The 19325-nt window shown below is 36.9% G+C and overlaps 1 protein-coding gene and 1 long non-coding RNA gene across 3 annotated transcripts in view; one reads left to right on the top strand and one right to left on the bottom strand.

The window, feature by feature from the left end:
* Positions 1-14263, top strand: part of sec24d (SEC24 homolog D, COPII coat complex component) — a 23248-nt gene extending 8985 nt beyond the window's left edge. The window contains exons 9-23 of one of the 2 annotated variants that reach the window (XM_079865278.1): positions 981-1119; positions 1274-1389; positions 3136-3260; positions 6108-6299; positions 6859-6952; positions 7656-7772; positions 7906-8076; positions 8197-8293; positions 8905-9050; positions 9341-9479; positions 9739-9857; positions 10713-10892; positions 10995-11186; positions 11965-12054; positions 13114-14263. In XM_079865278.1, the coding sequence (XP_079721404.1) occupies positions 981-1119; positions 1274-1389; positions 3136-3260; positions 6108-6299; positions 6859-6952; positions 7656-7772; positions 7906-8076; positions 8197-8293; positions 8905-9050; positions 9341-9479; positions 9739-9857; positions 10713-10892; positions 10995-11186; positions 11965-12054; positions 13114-13254 (2058 nt within the window). In that variant the 3' untranslated portion in view covers positions 13255-14263. Of the gene's footprint in view, positions 1-980; positions 1120-1273; positions 1390-3135; positions 3261-6107; positions 6300-6858; positions 6953-7655; positions 7773-7905; positions 8077-8196; positions 8294-8904; positions 9051-9340; positions 9480-9738; positions 9858-10712; positions 10893-10994; positions 11187-11961; positions 12055-13113 lie in introns of both variants that reach the window. The other variant, XM_079865277.1, reaches the window with a different exon arrangement.
* On the bottom strand, positions 14191-19325 carry LOC307155002. Its single transcript, XR_013820448.1, has 2 exons — positions 16842-19325; positions 14191-15406 (listed from the first exon to the last, which is right to left on the bottom strand). It is a non-coding gene; the product is annotated as an uncharacterized lncRNA (long non-coding RNA).

Raw genomic sequence — 19325 nt, 5'->3', positions numbered from 1 at the left:
TTGTGTTACATGGAAAAAATAAAATCATACCGGTTTGGAACAACACAAGGAAGTAAATAATCCTTTGTTTTAAGAACCAACACTGTTGTCGATGGTGTTGTCTTTGGAAAATACTGCCTTTGGAATATGTTCAAACCCTAATTCATCATGGCTGTCCCCTCAGTTTATTGTGACAGTAGTTTAATAGTGGTTTTGATATCTTCAAGACTTGTTTAACTCTGGAATCTTTCATTGCTTTACCCTTCATCATTATACTTCAGAGCCTTTTTAGGAAGTGTTTGTATTCTCATGGGTTTAAGTGCAGTCTCCAAGGAACGTTTCAGATAAATATATTATTGGACTGTCAAATTAAGGAGGATATCACGCCACTTTTTGATTTTGATCTATATGACTCCATATTGACTGAAAAAAGAAATTGAAATTCATTATTATATTAGCTTAACCTTTTTTTTTTTTCATTTTAAGATCTATGTATTTTATATCTTATCTTTGTAAACATCATTTGAACTGCACAATAACCACAAAGCTACAGATTAGTATGATGTATTTGTTTGTCTTCAGTTAATGAAGGTAACAATTAAAATTTTCCATCTAAAATGAAGTGATTAAAAAAAAATGAACAGTTGCATACACTACTGTTTTGATTAAAATACAGTAAACGTAATATTGTGAAATATTATTAAAATGTAACTCTTATATATATTATATATTATTACTATATATATATATATATATATATATATATATATATATATATATATGTATCCCTTTTATGGCAAAGCTGAATTTCCAACATCATTACTCGAGTCTTCAGTGACACATGATCCTTTAGAAATCAATCACATATGCTGATTTGCTGTTCAAGAAACATTTCTCATTAATATCAATGTTGAAAACAGTTGTGCTGTTTACGTATGTGCGGCATACGTTACAGTAGGTCTTATTTGTCATTCTCACTGTGATCTGCTTGTGCTCTATAGACTCCTCTGTACATTGTAAATCACGGTGAGACTGGACCAATCCGCTGCAACCGCTGTAAGGCCTACATGTGTCCTTACATGCAGTTTATCGATGGAGGACGACGCTACCAGTGTGGCTTCTGCAGCTGTGTTAATGAAGGTTGGTACTGTACCATTGGACTGCTGAGATCTTTTTTTACACACAGCATGTGTATTCTGTGTTTCCTGTCAGCATATGGTAGGGATTATTTGTCTGTGCAATAATAGCAAAAAAAAAGAAAAGTGTTTCTAAAAATGTGTTTCCACTACCTTAGTTCCAGTGCAGTATTTCCAGCATCTGGACCATATGGGGAGAAGAATGGATATGTATGAGAGACCAGAACTGTCTTTGGGCTCATATGAGTTCATTGCCACGTTGGATTACTGCAAGGTATCAATCTTCATAACATTCAGGTTTAAACAATGAGAACTTCACAGTCTGATTTTATTAGATTAGCAAGGTTTATTATTAATAGATAACATTTGATTTATCTAAATAAAGTCAATTTCCCTCTAGATATGTAATGGTATAAGAGAGTGTGTAGATTATTAGAGAATGTGTGTTTTGCCCAAATGGGGTCAGCTTGCCCCGGGAAGTGGCTGAGAAAGGTTTCTTTCTTGGCAGTCATATCACATATTTTGTTCTGGCATATACAATTAAAGGGGTCGTGAACTGGCTTTTTAAATTTTTTTATATGGTTGTCTGAGGTCAACTTATGACGTTCCCTTGGTTATTACATTCAAAAACATCAAAACGAATGAATGGTTTTGAGCCTAGCTCCTGAAACGCTCGGTTTTTATGGGCGTGCCGCATTGAAGACTTGGAAGTAAACGCCCACTGCTATGATTGGATAACAGTTTTGCATATTTATGTAATGTGTGAATTGGTGGGCGGGGCTAAACATGCAGCGTTGAAGTAGGCGTTGATCATCTTCTGCGGAGGCGGTATTTGATACCCTTTGACGTCCTAGATCCCCACTTCGTTCGCTGTGCCTGGTGTCAATAAAAGCTTTTAGTAGACTAACAAGGAATTTTTCAGTTCTGAAACTTACAGGATATTTGTATAGTATGATGACCTCTTATATGGCAAAAGCTCAAGGAAAATTTGATTTCTCAGTTCATCACCCCTTTAAATCTTGAAAGTAAACATATGATATGTTTAAAATGAGGAAAACAATTTATGCTTAGCATACAAAAAAAAATAGACCCTTTAATTGATTATACAGAGGCAGGTTTGAATTTAGTGAGTTCAACTTGCAGTATCTGCAGAATGTTAAAATTGTAGGACTGCCGTATATAATTGCAGTATAAGCTATTTCACATTACATATGTTTACAGATAGTCCACAAGACAAAATAAAAAGTGAATAAAAAATATTATCTTGAGTTTATGCTGCTTAATGGATGATGCACGACTTGGATGTTCTTTGTTTGTCCTGAGCACAGGACATTTGAATCCTTTCCTACAGTGACTGTATGATTTTGAGATCCATCTTTTCACAGTGAGGACAATTTAGAGACTCATACATAGCTATTACAAAAGCTACAAACATTCACTGATGCTAAAGAGTCATGGAGTGTAAACTTTTGAAACCTTTGATGCATTGTGTGTTACATTCTCATGGTTCAGGGTGAAAAGTAGCTTGTAATCTCAAATGAACTTGATTTCAATTCAGTTATCGGACTAAAGAGATCCATGACACATTTTTGGCCCCAGTCCGTGCCTATGTTCCTCATCTCAGCCTGACACCATAATCTGCTGTCTAGGCTCCTATTTCTCTCAGATGTTTATTAATACTTGAGGATCAGCTCCTGCAGTGTTTAATAAAATCCTCACAGCTCATCTCTATTGCATAGGCCGATTGGGAGTCAAAATAACCAATCTTTACCTTGATCCTACTGCCTGTGTTTTGGGACTTTGTAATGCGTTCAGCTTGCCATTTCTTTATATAAAAAGATAAAAAGCTTTCTCATGCAATTGATGCACTTTTACATAATAATTGCTAACTTTATATGTATTCTCTGCCATATGAAATGGCTCAAATATGTACCAATTCTGTAAAAAACAAGCAGAAATAGCCAGCTTTGAAGTTCATGAACTGATAATTCATTCTGTGATGTTCTTTTCTGTCTTTAAGAATAATAAGCCTCCCAATCCTCCTGCCTACATCTTCATGATCGATGTCTCTTACAACAACATAAAAAGTGGACTTGTCAAACTAATATGCGAGGAACTGAAGACATTGCTTGACCGACTTCCAAAGTAAGTTGAGAGATAATGTTTGCTGTCTGTATTTAAAATGCATGTTTGAGCCGTTTTAACTGAAAGCAACTTGCACTAACATATCTTAATTTGTCTGTGCCATTGTTTTGTCTCAAGATGCACACCAGTAAACATCCGCATTTTTACGCGGATGACACTCAAATTTATCTGCCCTTAAAACGCTCGTCTGATAATCTGGAAACTCTTATGGGCTGTTTGACCGAAGTAAAGACTTGGTTGTCTTCAAACTTTCTGAATTTTAATGAGAGCAAAACGGAAATTATTTTATTTAGACCCTCAGACTTCTCCACCATTCCTAAAGTAAATTTTAGTGGTCTGTCTTCTTGTGTGAAGCCGTGGGTGAGAAATTTGGGTGTAGTATTTGATGAAACTTTGAGATTTGAGAGGCAAATAAATTTAGTTTTGAAATCCTGCTTTTTTCAGCTAAGACTATTATCACAAGTAAAGACATTTCTTTCTTTTAAAAATTTCGAAAAAGTAATACATGTATTTATTTCTTCAAGGCTGGATTACTGCAATTCTCTATACGTTGGGATTAGTCATTCAGCAATGTCGCGATTACAATTAGTACAACATGCGGCAGCTAGACTTTTGACGGGTGCAAAAAAACGGAATCATATCACGCCAATTTTACGTTCTTTACACTGGTTGCCAGTGCATTATAGAGTGGAGTTTAAACTTTTACTTTTTGTTCACAAATCTTTAAATGGTCTGGCTCCACCCTACTTGTCTGCTCTATTGACTGAGCATCATCCAACTAGATCACTCCGGTCATTAAATCAGAGACTCCTGTCTATCCCGAAGTCAAAATTGAAGTGTAGGGGGGACCGTGCCTTCTCTGTAGTTGCCCCTAGATTATGGAATGACTTGCCCATTTCAGTTAGAGCGGCCTCATCATTATTGTTTGATAAGGCATTTAACACATGCTGACGCACCATTCCATTGTATCTCATTATTTTTAATTGGTGAAGCACTTATTTTATGGTATTCTATTCAAATCTATATTTGTACTGTTGTTTTATTGTTGTTAGTTTTTATGATTTTTTATTAATAGTGTAAAGCACATTGGACAATGTAAATTGTATTTAATTGTGCTATATAAATAAATAGCCATTGCCATTGAATTGATTAGACATCATTTTTATTATTAAAATGATCACAAAATCCAGAAAAATAATTTCAATTTTGAATTGTGAGAAAACAAAGCAGATTTCATAGGGCCTTACATGTGTCACACTGCTTGACATGTCATGTTAGCTTCCCATGTGCTTCTTTTGACTCTGTAATGGCCAACAGGCTTAAAATTGTCAGTGCGAATAGATCATTATAATAGTATTTTATTGTCTGGACAGTTTATCGTGTAATAATCCAGGTTTGAAAGAAGATATATGACTGCTTTCATCCCCCATCTCACACATTGACGCCCAGCTCCAGGTGTTTGGCTTGGAGGATCTGTGGAGTAAAGTTGAAGGCTTGAGCAGAAGCCACCCCTCCGTATTCTTTCGGCACCTCTTAGGTGGAACACATGTTCATCTCAGCTACTATCAGCCTGGAATGTGAACGAATCCAGCTGAAAAAGAGCCACGATCCACTGCCAAATATGGTAACTGGAGAACAAGCAAGAAAAAAAAAAAAAATAGGGAAAGAAACAATTCCAATATCTCATCTTTTGAAAATGTTTGCCTGAAGGAAGTCAGGAGGTTGAACGACTTTAGTACTGCAACATTTCCAAGCATTTAAAAGTTTCGTGGGACACATGGCTCCAATTATACCGTTTATTTGGGTGACGGCCAGCTGAAAGGTGAGCTTTGATTCACCTCTGAGGAACTTTCATATTTCAGACTTTTTTTCGAACTCCCAGTCCTTACCTCTCATCCTCTGGTTCCTAAGGGTACGTCCTTATTTGTTTGGGAGCTGACCTCACTCTGAAAGCAGTCCGGTAGTGCACTCCAAATAAGCCTGTGGTATTATATCTGATTTCTCTCCTCTGTTCCTGGCTTTGCTTGCTAGATTACTTAGTTAATGAAAACCACATTGGACACTCTGAGCTGATGGGGTCGGTTAAGATGCCTGATAGGGTTTGTGTTGGAGAGTTTGTCTCTAGTTTAATGACAGACTTGGCATATATGGACTGAGTGATCCAAACCATCGCCATGTTTTACAATCTTGTAAATGTAGCTATGGAGAGCTACAAACCCCAGATGCAGACGTCAATGTGGGATGCTTGTAATTTACTGGCCAGCACAGCTTAGATGCAGCTCTCCACTATCAGCTATTACACAGTGCTCTGGTATATGCTAGTTGGTGAAATGTGCACATTTCTTTATTTTTAGTTTCTTTCTTCTGCTGAACACAAAAGAAGATATATTGAGGAATGTTGGTAACCAAAGAGTTGTGGGTCATCATTTACTTCCATAGTATTTTTTTCCACTTACTATGGAAGTCAATGGTGCTCCACAATTGTTTGGTTACAAACATTCCTCAAAACATATTCCTTTGCGTTCAACAGAAGAAAAAAAAAACCATACAGGTTTAAAACAACACAAGGGTGAGTAAATGAAGACACACACACACAAAAAAAAAAGTAAATTTTGGGTGAACCATCCCTTTAAAAAAAAGGCTTAGAAAAGTGAAGTTTTGGGAAATTTGTTAGCATAGGCTAAATGCAAAGATATAGTTTTTCTTTTAGTTTTGAGTGTGACTTCAATGTCCTAATTCTTTTAGCTTTTTGTTATTATTATTTATCTTTTTGGTGTTCCTGATCGCTTGATTTTGGTGATACTGCCGATATTGATTGATTTTTCTGATGTTCTTTGTGTTTTAAAGAGAGGAGGGAGCCGAAAGTTCAGCCATCAAAGTGGGCTTTGTCACCTACAACAAGATCCTGCACTTCTATAATGTGAAGAGTGCTCTGGCCCAGCCGCAGATGATGGTGGTCTCTGATGTGGCCGAGATGTTTGTACCTCTTCTCGATGGATTCCTCGTCAACTTCCAGGAGTCTCGGCCTGTCATCAGCAAGTATGATCATTTCTATCTGAAGACACTTCTAGGCTTCTTACATCGAGTCATATACAGTATTCACATATATCTGCATATTGGTTATTTGATACTTGAACATTACATTCATGCATTTGGCAGATGTTTTTATCCAAAGTGACACTGCATTTAAGGTATACATGTAGCCTATGTATACAAACATATTTTTCATTTATCGTAATTTTGTTGAAAAAGAATTAATTAGTGATGAAGAATTTTGCATACATCAATAACAAAGCCACACATGGAACCATTTTGGTGTTACATGTATGAGTGTTGCCTTAGAAATATGAATAATTTGTCAGAGAATGTCAACAGCTCAGACTAGAACTACAGACTAGTGTGTGTGTGTGTGTGTCTCAAACCTTTATATCTTTACATACACATGCGCACACACACACACACACACACTGAAAATATAATAGTATACAGTATATACACTTCAGTTCAAGCATGCTTTTCCTGCCTATCACAACATTGCTCGTTATATTTAAGAATGGCTTCTTGCTGTTAATGTAATTTTGTGTATTATTTTCTTAAGCCTTTTAGATCAGATCCCTGACATGTTTGCTGACACCAACGAGAGTGAGACTGTTTTTGCACCAGTCGTGCAAGCTGGTGTGGAAGCCCTAAAGGTACATATTAATAGGCTGAACTATTTACCAAAACTATTTACTCCCTTTCTAAACGTACTTGCATACTTAGTTTTTATTTCTACATTGTTTAACAAAAGTGCACTTAAATACTGCACACAATCTTTATTTGATAAACACATAGTTGTTTCTAGGGTCGTCATTTAAATTCACAGGCCCGGGACAATGTTTCCACTTGTCATCACTGGCGACAGCACTGGTTGTTTCATAATCTCAATGACATGTTCAGTCTGTGACTTAAGTTGTTTTTTGGTCATTTGTTTTTTGATCTTTAACAAATATTTTTAATCAAGTACTCTTAACGCATCCAGATCCAAAAAAAAGAATATATATATATATATATATATATACTGATTAAAACTTATATGAACAGATAAAACCATCAGACAATGAGAATGTTTTATGATTTTATTAGTGCTTTTGTTTATAAGTTTGTTTATATATATGTGTGTGTTGTGTGTATATGCATGCACGCACGCACGCACACACACACAGACACAGTATATATATATATATATATATATATATATATATATATATATATCATATTTATATAAATATAATAGTATATATACACACACATATATTATATAAAAACAAATTTTAATGTTAGATGCGATTAATCACAAGTAATCATTTTGACAACCCTAGATTTTATATTTTCTGATTTTTTCTCTCTCCTCAGGCAGCTGAATGCAGTGGCAAACTCTTCATCTTCCACTCCTCCATCCCAACAGCAGAGGCTCCAGGAAAACTGAAAAACAGAGATGACAAAAAACTAGTCGGTACAGAAAAGGAGAAGGTGAATATTTATTGAATATGAAATTGAAAGAAATTTCCCCATTCAAAAATCTCAGCTACATACTTGAATCTGCGCAAAATAGTATTAAACATCAAAATCCTAAAATGAATGATTTGTTTGTCTGTGTTGTCAGACTCTGTTCCAGCCTCAGCGGGGTGTGTATGAGCAGCTGACTAAAGATTGTGTGGCTCAGGGCTGTTGTGTCGACCTCTTCCTGTTTCCCAACCAGTATGTGGATATCGCCACCATGGGCGACGTGCCCTCACATACTGGAGGCTCAATCTACAAGTACAGCAACTTCCAGGTACACATGTGCACACACTGAAACACAGACATCTTGAATATGGTATCAAATAGGGGCTGAACTCTGGGTTTAAATTGCTGCCCTCTTGTGGTCAAACCTCAAACCTTTTTATCTTTTCAGGTGGAGGTTAATGGTCAGCATTTTCTCAATGACCTCAAGAGAGATGTGGAGAAGTCCATCGGATTCGATGCCGTCATGCGTGTCCGTACTGGCACAGGTAATAACAATCTAGAGAAAAGTACTTGAAAACTATGTAAGGTTAAACACACTATGTACACTACTGTTTAAAAGTTGAGTAGGATTTGATTTTATTTTTTCAAAATTTGGCAAGGATGCATTAAATTGATCAAAAGTGACAGTAAAGACATTTATAATATTATAATTAATTTCTATTTCAAACAAATACTGTTCATTTGAACTTTGTATTCATCAAAGAATCCTGAAAAAAAAATGGTTTCCGCAAAAATATGAAGCTGTTTTCACATTGATCATAATAAGAAATGTTGCTTGAGCAGCAAATCAGCATGCTAGAATGATTTCTGAAGGATCATGTGACACTAAAGACTGGAGTAATGATGCTGAAAATTCAGCTTTGCCTCAAAGGAATAAATTATATTTTAAAATGTATTCAAATAGAAAACAATTATTTTAAATGGTTATTATATTTCAAACTATTACTGATTTTACTGTATTTTTGATCATACAAGTGCAGCCTTGGTGCGCTTAACAGACCTATTTCTAAAACATTAAGAAATCTTGCCGAACCCAAACTTTTGAACAGTAGTGAGTGAATGTATGGCATATTTTAATGTCTGCATGATTCTCAAGGCTTCAGGGCCACAGATTTCTTTGGTGCCGTACACATGAGCAACACTACAGATGTGGAGATGGCAGCAGTGGACTGTGACAAGGCCTTGACGGTGGAGTTTAAACATGACGACACACTCAGCGAGGAGTCTGGAGCTGTGATGCAGGTCAGTCTTCATGTATAACACTGAGCTTTGAGACAATGACAAAGACAAGACTGTTAAATAATACAAAAAAGACATTTGGGAATACTTACTGCATCAAAACTGGTCACATGGTAAGTCTCTCACTGTTCGACATAATCTGTAATACAGTTGTTTGATGCCTAATATTTTTTTCTTGGTAACTCGAGTGCATTTGAGTCCTCATTGAACTGTTTTGTTGTGATGCTCTTGGAATTCACTTGCTGGCAAGAGCAACACAAATAGTTTTTTTTTTTTTTACTCTGGTTTCCCAGTGTGCTTTGCTGTACACCACCATCGGTGGACAGAGGAGGCTGCGAATTCACAACCTCAGTCTGAACTGCAGCGCGCAGCTCTCTGAGCTCTTCAAAAGCTGTGAGACAGATGCCCTCATCAACTTCTTCGCCAAGTCAGGTGACCAGCTTTCTAACTCTTACAAGAACATACATGAAAACTTCATGCTATTGTTACAGATTTGAGCATAACATGTGACATAATGCTTTTTTTTTATTTTTATCAATCTGTAAAATAATTTTCAAGTCTTTTCCAGTTGTGCTTTTGTCTTTTTTATATATACATTTATTGTTTTATTTCAGTTTGAGTAATTATAGCACTTATTTTATTTCAGTTAGTTATTCATTCAGTGATTGTGGTGGATGCTTTTCTCCTTCAGCGTATCGGGCCATGCTCAACCAGCCACTGAAGACGGTGAGGGAGATCCTGGTAAACCAGACGGCTCACATGCTGGCCTGCTACAGGAAGAACTGCGCCACTCCTTCAGCAGCCAGCCAGGTCAGTGTCACACTTCACATTCATGTCCATCCATTCATATGAAATATACACCCTTATAAAAACATCTTCTCCCGTCATCAATGCTTCACACACGTCATGTGTGAACTAAGTTATACTGTAATGCAGCAGTGCTATTTTAGTATAAAAACAGCAGATTATGCACAATTACAAGCAACTAACCCTAAACCAAACCCTTATCTAACCCTAATTAGTAAGTAAACAGCTGATTAATATTACTCAGTACTTAAATGTATAATTACACTGTAACAAGGACAGCTTAAAATAAAGTGTGATCTAATTTAGTTTAAGTTTTAGCCATTTGGTTATGTGCTTTTGTCATTGTTATTAGTTTTCATTTTAATATTTCTATTTAACTTTGATTTATTATTATTTCCCTTTGTTATTTTAGTTGTCAACTCATTTGATTTCACTAAGGTAATATTTCAATTTTATTTTAGTTGAAGTATTTTATACTTTATTTAAATCAAAGTTTTAGTTTTAGCTCACGTTGAAATTCAGAAACCATTTTTTAGACATTTTTATATCTTTATTAACTTAATATTAATTATGTTTAATAGATTCATATCATCATCTTTTGCACTGCACTAGAAATCACTAGAAAAACAGATAATATCCTAGCAGAAAATGATCAGTACCTTTTTCGTTAAATTTACAGCTAGTTCCTTCAACCATAAAATGCAATGCGTAATTCAAAATAAGGGTAGAACACCTGTAAAAAAAAATCAATACAGAAAATTCCTTCTCATTCTCATCCTTCACACCAGACTTTTTTGAGTGTGTATCTCTGATTTGACATGGAAACTGACTGCTCTTCTTGAACATTTTACCCTACAGCTAATCCTGCCTGATGCGATGAAGGTGTTTCCCGTCTACATGAACAGTCTGTTGAAGACTCCATCTCTTGTGGGCAGTACTGAGCTCTCCACAGATGACAGAGCCTTCTACAGATTCATGGTTATGGCGATGGGAGTGGAGGAAACCCAGGTCCTGCTCTACCCTCGGCTCATCCCGCTGGTGAGTTACACGCATAAAATGTATATGGTTTCTATCATTAACTTCAAACACTGTGCTTTACAGTTTAAGCATTTGCTCTCGCTCTCTCTCTCTCTCTCTCAGCACACTATGGATGTGTCCAGTGAGTCAATCCCAGCTCCAGTGCGCTGTTCTGAGGAGCGGCTCAGCGAGTCAGGCATGTTCCTGTTGGAAAACGGGCTCTCTATGTTCCTCTGGCTGGGACAGGCCTGCTCACCTGACCTCATCCAGAACCTCTTCGATGTGCCCTCTCTCGGCCACCTGAACTCAGAAGGGGTATGACATTATTCTTAATAGAATAAAACCCATCAATATTTAATCTCTTAATAGAGCAATACTGACCGATACTTAAATCTCTAAATAGAACGAAACAAACCGATGTTTAGATCACATAATTGAACTATACAGATAGATATTTAGAACAAAACCAACCAATATTTAAATCTCTTATTTCAACAATACTGACCAATATTTACATTTCTAATTGCCTTGAGTGCTCAGATGTGTGCGAGAGTCACTGCGGCACTGATAAATGTGCTAGTCAACACTATAAATACAATATAGCTAGGTAAAAATCTGGAGAATCACTTGAATCAATGTTATATATCGTCATATCTCCCAGCACCAAAAAGTTTGCTGTGGTAAAGCACTAAGCTATTATTGACATAACAGTATGACTTTCTGTAAAACTGCTTTGAACCGATGCATATTAAGAAAAGCACTTTACAATAAAATTTGACTTGACTTGATATAACAATTTGAACTAAAAAAAATAGACAAAAATAATAATTTATCCTATACAGATACTATATGTAGATGAACAAAAAAAAAAAAAAAAGCTTTTGGGCAACTATTATTTAACTTGTGCTTGTACAGTACTTATCTTTGCTTAATTGAATTATATCTCTAACTAATAACCGTATTCCTCTTTGCACTTTTGATCTCACTGCTTGTGTTGCTTTAATCAAGCAACTGCTCTTTTAGTTCGTTTCATTATGGAAACCAGCGTCAGAGCCGCAGTGGTAACTGTAGAGGTGTAATTGTCTTTCAGCAGACGTCATTACCTGTGCTGGATAATGCTCATTCCAGGAAACTCCATTCAATCATCTCCAGCATTTCACAGCAGAGGGCCACATCCATGAAGGTACAGCTCTCTCACCATCTCCTCTCTCCTGCATCTGTCTCGGTCTTGTTATAAAGAGGTTTGGTGTTACTGCGATTTTCAGCTTGTAATGTGAATAAAGTGATTGTGAGGCAGTATTAATGTAATTAATATAATAAAATTAATATAATTATTAGACATTTAATTACTGCAAACTTAACTATACTAGTAGTTTCTCATATATATATATATAGTAAATACACTACCGTTCAAAAGTTTGGAATAATTGAGTTTTTTTTTTTTTATGTTTTTGAAAGAAGTCCCACCAAGGCTGATTAAAAATACAGTAAAAACAGTAATATTGTGAAATATTATTTCAATTTAAAATATCTGTTTTCTATTTGAATATATTTTATAATGCATATCATTTCTGTGATGCAAAGCTGTATTTCCAGTCTTCAGTGTCACATGATCCTTCAGAAATCATTATAATATGCTGATTTGCTGCTCAAGAAACATTTCTTAATATTAATGTTGAGAAGAGTTTTTGGTGCTTAATATTTTTGTGGAAATTATACACTTTTCACTAAGTCAGCAAGAACGCATCAAATTGATCACAAGTGACAGTCAAGACATTTATAATGTTACAAATGATTTCAATTTAAACTAAATGCTGTTCTTTTGACATTTCTATTCCTTGAAAGAATCCTGATTTTTATTTTATTTTTTGTAATAATGTGTAATAGACCCATTATTAATAATTGATCACCAATAATGATTAATAGTAACTGAGCAGCAAAATGGCATATTAAAATGATTTCTGAAGGATCATGTGACACTGAAGAGTGGAGTAATGATGCTGAAAAGTCAGCTGTACCATCACAGGAATAAATAATTTTTTGAAGTATATCAAAATAGTTATAGTATTCCACAATATTACTGTTTTAACTGTATGCAACCGGATCAAATAAATGCAGCCCTTGTGAGCATAAGAGACTTCTTTCAAAAGCATAATAGAAACCAAACTTTTGAATTGTAGTTTTTTTCTTTCTCTGTCCTGATCTGTGATCAGCAGTGTAATCGATGTGTCTCTGTGTGCAGCTGCTGATAGTGAAGCAGAAGGACCGAGCAGAGATGTTGTTCCGTCAGCTCCTGGTGGAGGATAAGGGTCTTCACGGAGGGGCGTCTTATATGGACTTCCTGTGCTACGTCCACCGTGAGATCAGGCAGCTGCTTACTTAACTCTCTCTCACACACACAGATAAGTGTGTTATAGCGCACAGGCATCTTCTCTTATAACCTCTGCAGCTGCCTATGATATATGAACAAAATCTTTTTCTGCAGTTGAGTATGACCTTTGTGCTTTATTCCTTTCTGTTTCACATGAGGGATGCTGGTAAGTGGGTGTTTAGATCGAACACCTTCAAATGCGCCACATCTCTCTGTTCTGAGAAGCCATTATGTTGAGAATCTCTCAATGACTTTATTAAATCATCCCTCCAGATTTAATTTACCAAAGGGAAACATTACTTTGAAACCTTCACACAGTCAACACACAGCAAAATGAACAAACCAGGCTCGTAATGTGTGGATTTGAGTGGAAAATCTGTGCTGTGTCTATTAAATTAATAGATGACATCTTTGTGACTGGAACTATACAGTACCAAACTTGCTAATATATATTTTTTTTGTATGACTTCAGGGAGGACACCATCACACATAACTGAAATCTAGTCATGTACAAAAATTAAAACCATTTTTTTTAAAGAACATCTTTGTCTTAATTTTTTTACTCGCTGTTATTTTGCGCATCACACGTTTACATTTTGTGTGTATGTTTCTAATACTTCAAAATGTGTAAAGGGATGCCACACTGCTTTTCAACATCATAAGACTTGGGCTTTCCTGTTTAACCATTAGACATATTTAAAGAAACATATCAGAACACGTTCTTAAATCAAAAGAACTGAATGTTGATTAAAGGTGGAACGTCCCTTTTATTTTGTAATTAATGTCAGTCATTATTTGTCATTTATACAGTTTTGCTCTTTGAAACATTTCCAAAGTTGAGATGTTTTATAAAGTGAGCAATTATTATACTAAATTTGCCTTATTTTTTCTGACTTCTAATGGTACGTCTCTGGACCAATACTGTACATTTTATTACAGTTTGAGATGGATTTTAAAGACTCGTAAGCAACTATACCTCAGGTCACATGCATTTAGCCTTTGTACCTGCTCATTAATGCTTTGGATCGGACACACGTGTGCTTCTTCGTACTGAACACAGAAAAGATTCAGTTCTGTAAACCAAAGGCAGCCTGTCATGTACATTTCAATTTGAAGCCTTTATACAGCTGTTTTTGAATAAAGGTATAGTCCCTGTTAACCTTGTAAGCGTGTATGTTTTGTGTTTATCTGAACTCAAATGAATTGCTTAATCATAGCTATTTTGTAGGCATTAAAATTACCAATGATTCCATATACAATGAACCAGCAGGGCAGTACATTCTGAGCGGTTTATTGACTATGTTACAAAATGCACTCATCTAGTTCCACAGAGAAGCTTAGGATAGGCACACAGAGCACTAGATCTGCTCCAGACAGCGCTTCCCATCACTAAGGGCCAATCACTAACACCGTAAAGCAGGGGTAGGCAACTCTGGCCCCTGCGATCCATTTTCCTGCAGAGTTTAGCTCAAAACCTAATCAAACACACCTGAACAAGCTAATAAAGGTCTTCAGGTTAACTAGGCTGCGTTTAACTCCACTTTTAGATATCGGGAACTTCCTCTCGGGAGAATGCCTGCCACCATTTTAAAGTGCGTTCTACTTCGCCAAGTGGGAGAGGGAAGTTTATTTGAACAGACCCTTGACCCCTTGATTTTGACAGAGGGAGCGAGTCCACTCATATGTACACATCAGGTAGATCCATAGACCACAATGCAACACGATTGTGACGTCACAACAGCAAATCGCACTCCATAGCAGATTCAAAGGCTGTATCCGCAAGTTTAAAAATGCTGCCTTTGCAGGATGCATTCCAAGGTAGGACGGCATCAAGGCACGTCTGAATCCAAAGCAAGCTTCACATCCTGTCTCTTGAGATACCTTCATCCGGTCGATTTTTTGAAGGCAGGATGCGAATCCTTCGCTGCCTTTGATATCCCACAATCCAGTGCTTTGCATTCTGTGACAGTTGAGCTAAAAAATTAAGATGGCGTCTGAAAGTTGTGGATGGTGGTCAGTTTGTGTGTTAATGTACATTTTTGATCAACGTTTTCCATTTTTGATGTCATTTCTTGCAAGAAATTATTATTGTTGAAATCAAATATTTGCTTAGTTTTCACCAAAGCTCACTCTTTTGCTGTAGGTCATTAAACCGTTATGCTGCCTCAGAAGTCTGTCCGAAATCAGTTTCGTGAGATACCTTTGTTCTTAGGGCAGCGAGGCAACAAGTCAGCTGCCTAAGTTTTCAGAAGCAGCCAAAGTGATCAAGGGCTTAGGGCGTTCCATTGCAAGGATTCCTCAAGTAGTGGGCACTCGTGCAATGTAAGCTCATCTAGTCATCCTACTACCTGCCCTCTAGATCCCATCCCCTCACACCTTCTACAAGCCATCTCACCTACACTTTTACCAGCTCTCACACACATCATCAACACATCTCTCTGTGTACTGGCATTTTCCCCACCGCATTCAAGCAGGCTCGGCCCCACTGCTTAAAAAACCCAGATTAAACACGTCACTTGTGGATGGTTACAGACCTGTCGCTCTCTTAGCATTCATAGCGAAAACACTTAAACGAGGTGTTACAACCAGGTGTTTTCAATCAATCTTTCATCTCACAGAATAACCAGCTGGACGTCAACCAAAGTGGTTTCAAGAACTGCCATTCAACCGATACTGTATTACTGTCGGTCACTGGATGGCGAAAGCTGATTCCAAATCTTCAGTTCTCATTCTCCTGGATCTATCTGCTGCCTTTGACACTGTGAATCATCAGATCCTTCTGTCCATCCTATCATTACTGGGCATCACAGGAAATCCACTTCGCTGGTTTGAATCGTATCTCACATGTAGGTATTTCAGGGTTGCCTGGAAAGGGGAGCACATCAACTGATCACCGGGGTTCCTCAGGGTTCTGTTCTTGGACCCCTCTTCTTCTCCATACACACTACATCACTGGGACCCATCATACATGATCTCTCCTACCATTGCTATGCTGATGACACACAGCTCTACCTTTCATTTCAACCAGATAATCCCACTGTAGCTGCACGAATCTTAAGCTGTCTGGAGGACATCTTGCCATAGATTAAGGAATGTCACCTGCAGCTCAACCAGGCAAAGACTGAGGTTCTCGTCTTCCCTGCCAATCCGACTCAACAGCACAATTTCACCATTCAGCTAGGTTCATCATCAATTACCCCATCAAGTCGGCAAGAAAACTTGGAGTAATCTTTGAGGACCAGCTGACCTTCAAATACCACATTGCAAAAAGAGCTCGGTCATGCAGGTTTGCACTACACAACATCAGGTAGATCAGGAAGGCCTTTCCTAACAGCATGCAATACAACTTCTTGCCTTTGATATTCCACAATCCAGTGGAATCCAGTTTCCATCCAGTGACAGTAAGCTAAAAAATAAGGTCAGTCTGTGTGTAAATGTATGTTTTTTTCTTCTGCTGTCATTTCTAGCAAAAGATTAGTATTGCAGTAATTACCCACACAGTAACATAGTGTCGGCCCAGATCCGGGCCACATCTGGTACATGTGGTTTCCACGCGGGATCTGGACCGACACTAGGTTGCTGTCTGGTTAAATATTTGCCTCAGAAGTCTGTCTGAAATCAAATCAGTTCCGTAAGGTATACCTTCGTGCGCAAACGCTGCCCGCAATGTGATAAGGCAGAGAGGCAACAAGTCAGCCGCCTTTCAGATGCAGCCCTAGAAAGCTACAGGCTGGTGAGTTTGATCACGGCTGGAGCTAAACTCTGCAGGAAAGTGGATCCCGATGGCCAGAGTTGCCCACTCCTGCTGTAAAGCCTTCTTCACGCTCTACACATGCAACTGGTTCTCATGTCGCTTGCAGGAAATTGTGCATTATTAGAATGTTATTGGGAAACCTCAAATACAGCAATCAATGACAGCATTGTTTTCAGAAAAGGACTTAAAAGGATCATGTTCAATGCTGTAACTCAATTACAATGAAGTCAGACAGAAAATACAGTTTGGGATGAACATTAACAAAGAAAGGCACTGATTTCTAGAGTAGGGAAAAGCTCATGCACTCTTCTCCTGAAAAAGCTAATGTCATTCAGGCATGCAGGCATCGCAAAACTAAAAATTGACAGACAATCAAGTGTTCTTATTAGACAGCATATAGAACCCAAAACAATAAACATTATTTGCATATTCTGAATAAATAAGAAAAATGTAGGATCTGGAAAAAAAAAAAAGAGATGCATCAAAAATGCCCATTTGTACGGAGCCCCTAAAGGGACATGTGAAGGGAAAACAATATTTGTCAATGCTTTTGTGTTCTCTCGCAAATGTTTTGCGCTCCCCCAAGAAACTTTGCTTTTCCTCGCAAAAACTTTTGTTCCACTGCAAAGTGCAAAGAGCTCAATAGGTTATGCGGGCGAACGTTAAGTTTCTCGGGGGAACGCAAAAGCACTGACTTATTTTAATCTCATATTTTTTTTCCACCACCATGTGACTTTAGGGGCTCCGTACTTTGTAACTTATGAAATATCTACACACATTTTAAATACAAATCAGTGTAATAATTTATTTTCTACAAAGCCCCTTAAAGGGACAAAAAGCATTGACAATTTTTTCCCCTCCATCTCATATTTTTTTCCTTTACCATGTCCCTTTAGGGGCTCCATACTTTTCAACCCGATGTCTGGACTGGCCTCTATTTATACAAAGTTATAAAACTCTTATTATCTCTCTCATTCTCTGGTATACAGGTTATCTTTAGACTTCCATTAAAGCCGCATGATCACTTGTCAAATTTTGAGAATTATTGTGTGGTAAATGCTCCACGTGACTAACCAAAATGCATGTTGAAGGAAACATATGCATTCAAGGATTCAGCTTAGATTCGTATACTGGTTATGATTATGATTGTAATGGAAACTTGTTGCAACTGGGCCCATGTGTTTCTAAAGACAGCATTAGAATATTGGAAAATATAAATATTACCAGTTTATTTTGGCGGTGTGTTATCGTGTAATTATCCAATTTTTCTCTACATAAGTATGTTGTCAGCCACGTTGTGCTGCAACTGAAGTCACTTACCACTAGGTGGCGACGGTGGAGAACATTATAACTCTCTTGTTGGACTACATTTATAATTGATTTGTTTTTATGATTTGCCCACAGTTAAATCATATTCTATAAAAATTCAGTGGGGGGTAATACGTTTTAACATCCTGAAATCAATTGAAGACGCTAATAGACAGAGGTTTATACAATGCACTGAAAGACACGAGACATTTCTTTGACATTAACAGAGCTCTTTTGCAGACACAAATACTGATGGTCAAACAGAATAAAAACTCAGGCTACTGTACGGCTACAGGCAGCCTTATGCGCTTATAAATAAACCCACACAGCAAGATGCTTTGAGAACAGTGATACAGTGTTGGAAACATGTAAACATAATGTGACATTTTTCACAAGGACTTTAACTAAGATACATATAAGCAGCATTACTTTGTAACAGTGTTTCCTAAGACAAATACAACATGTGTGCTTTGATTCGCTTCCAAATCTATAATATAACATCTTGTTCTAGTTGGCAAATGATTCTGAACAAAAAAAAACAAAAAAAACTGTAAAGATCTATTTTAAATATATTTTAGAAAACAAACATCTTTATTTGAGTCTTTCCACCTGTTTTGGCTGGACCCGCTGTTGTAGTAAGAACATTCTGGAATGATTCTGTAGAGATTTAAAGGCTGCAGATTCACATGTTTATACTTATGGAAAGAAAGGCAAGAAGTATGAATTATTACTGATTGTTGTGCTTAAGAACACCATGAATCTGTGTTATGTGATGAATTTGTACTATGCCATGTACCTTTATGTATGGCACATTAGTAATTTAACAAATGAGTTGATGGCCAAATGGTTGTTCAATCAATGAGTAATCATTGTAATTGTCTGTCAAATATTCTTTGTAAATTCCTGCAATTTATGAATGGAGGGCAAATGTATGAAATGTACCTCTAGATGTAAAATGGCTTCTAGTCATTTTCAATTTTCAGAAAAAGCTGATTTATGAATCTATAGAATGGATTAAATA

The sequence above is a fragment of the Squalius cephalus genome (genome assembly GCF_949319135.1).
Source record: "Squalius cephalus genome assembly, chromosome: 3".
NCBI classification, from domain to species: domain Eukaryota; kingdom Metazoa; phylum Chordata; class Actinopteri; order Cypriniformes; family Leuciscidae; genus Squalius; species Squalius cephalus.
This window is presented reverse-complemented; position numbering and strand designations above follow the sequence as displayed.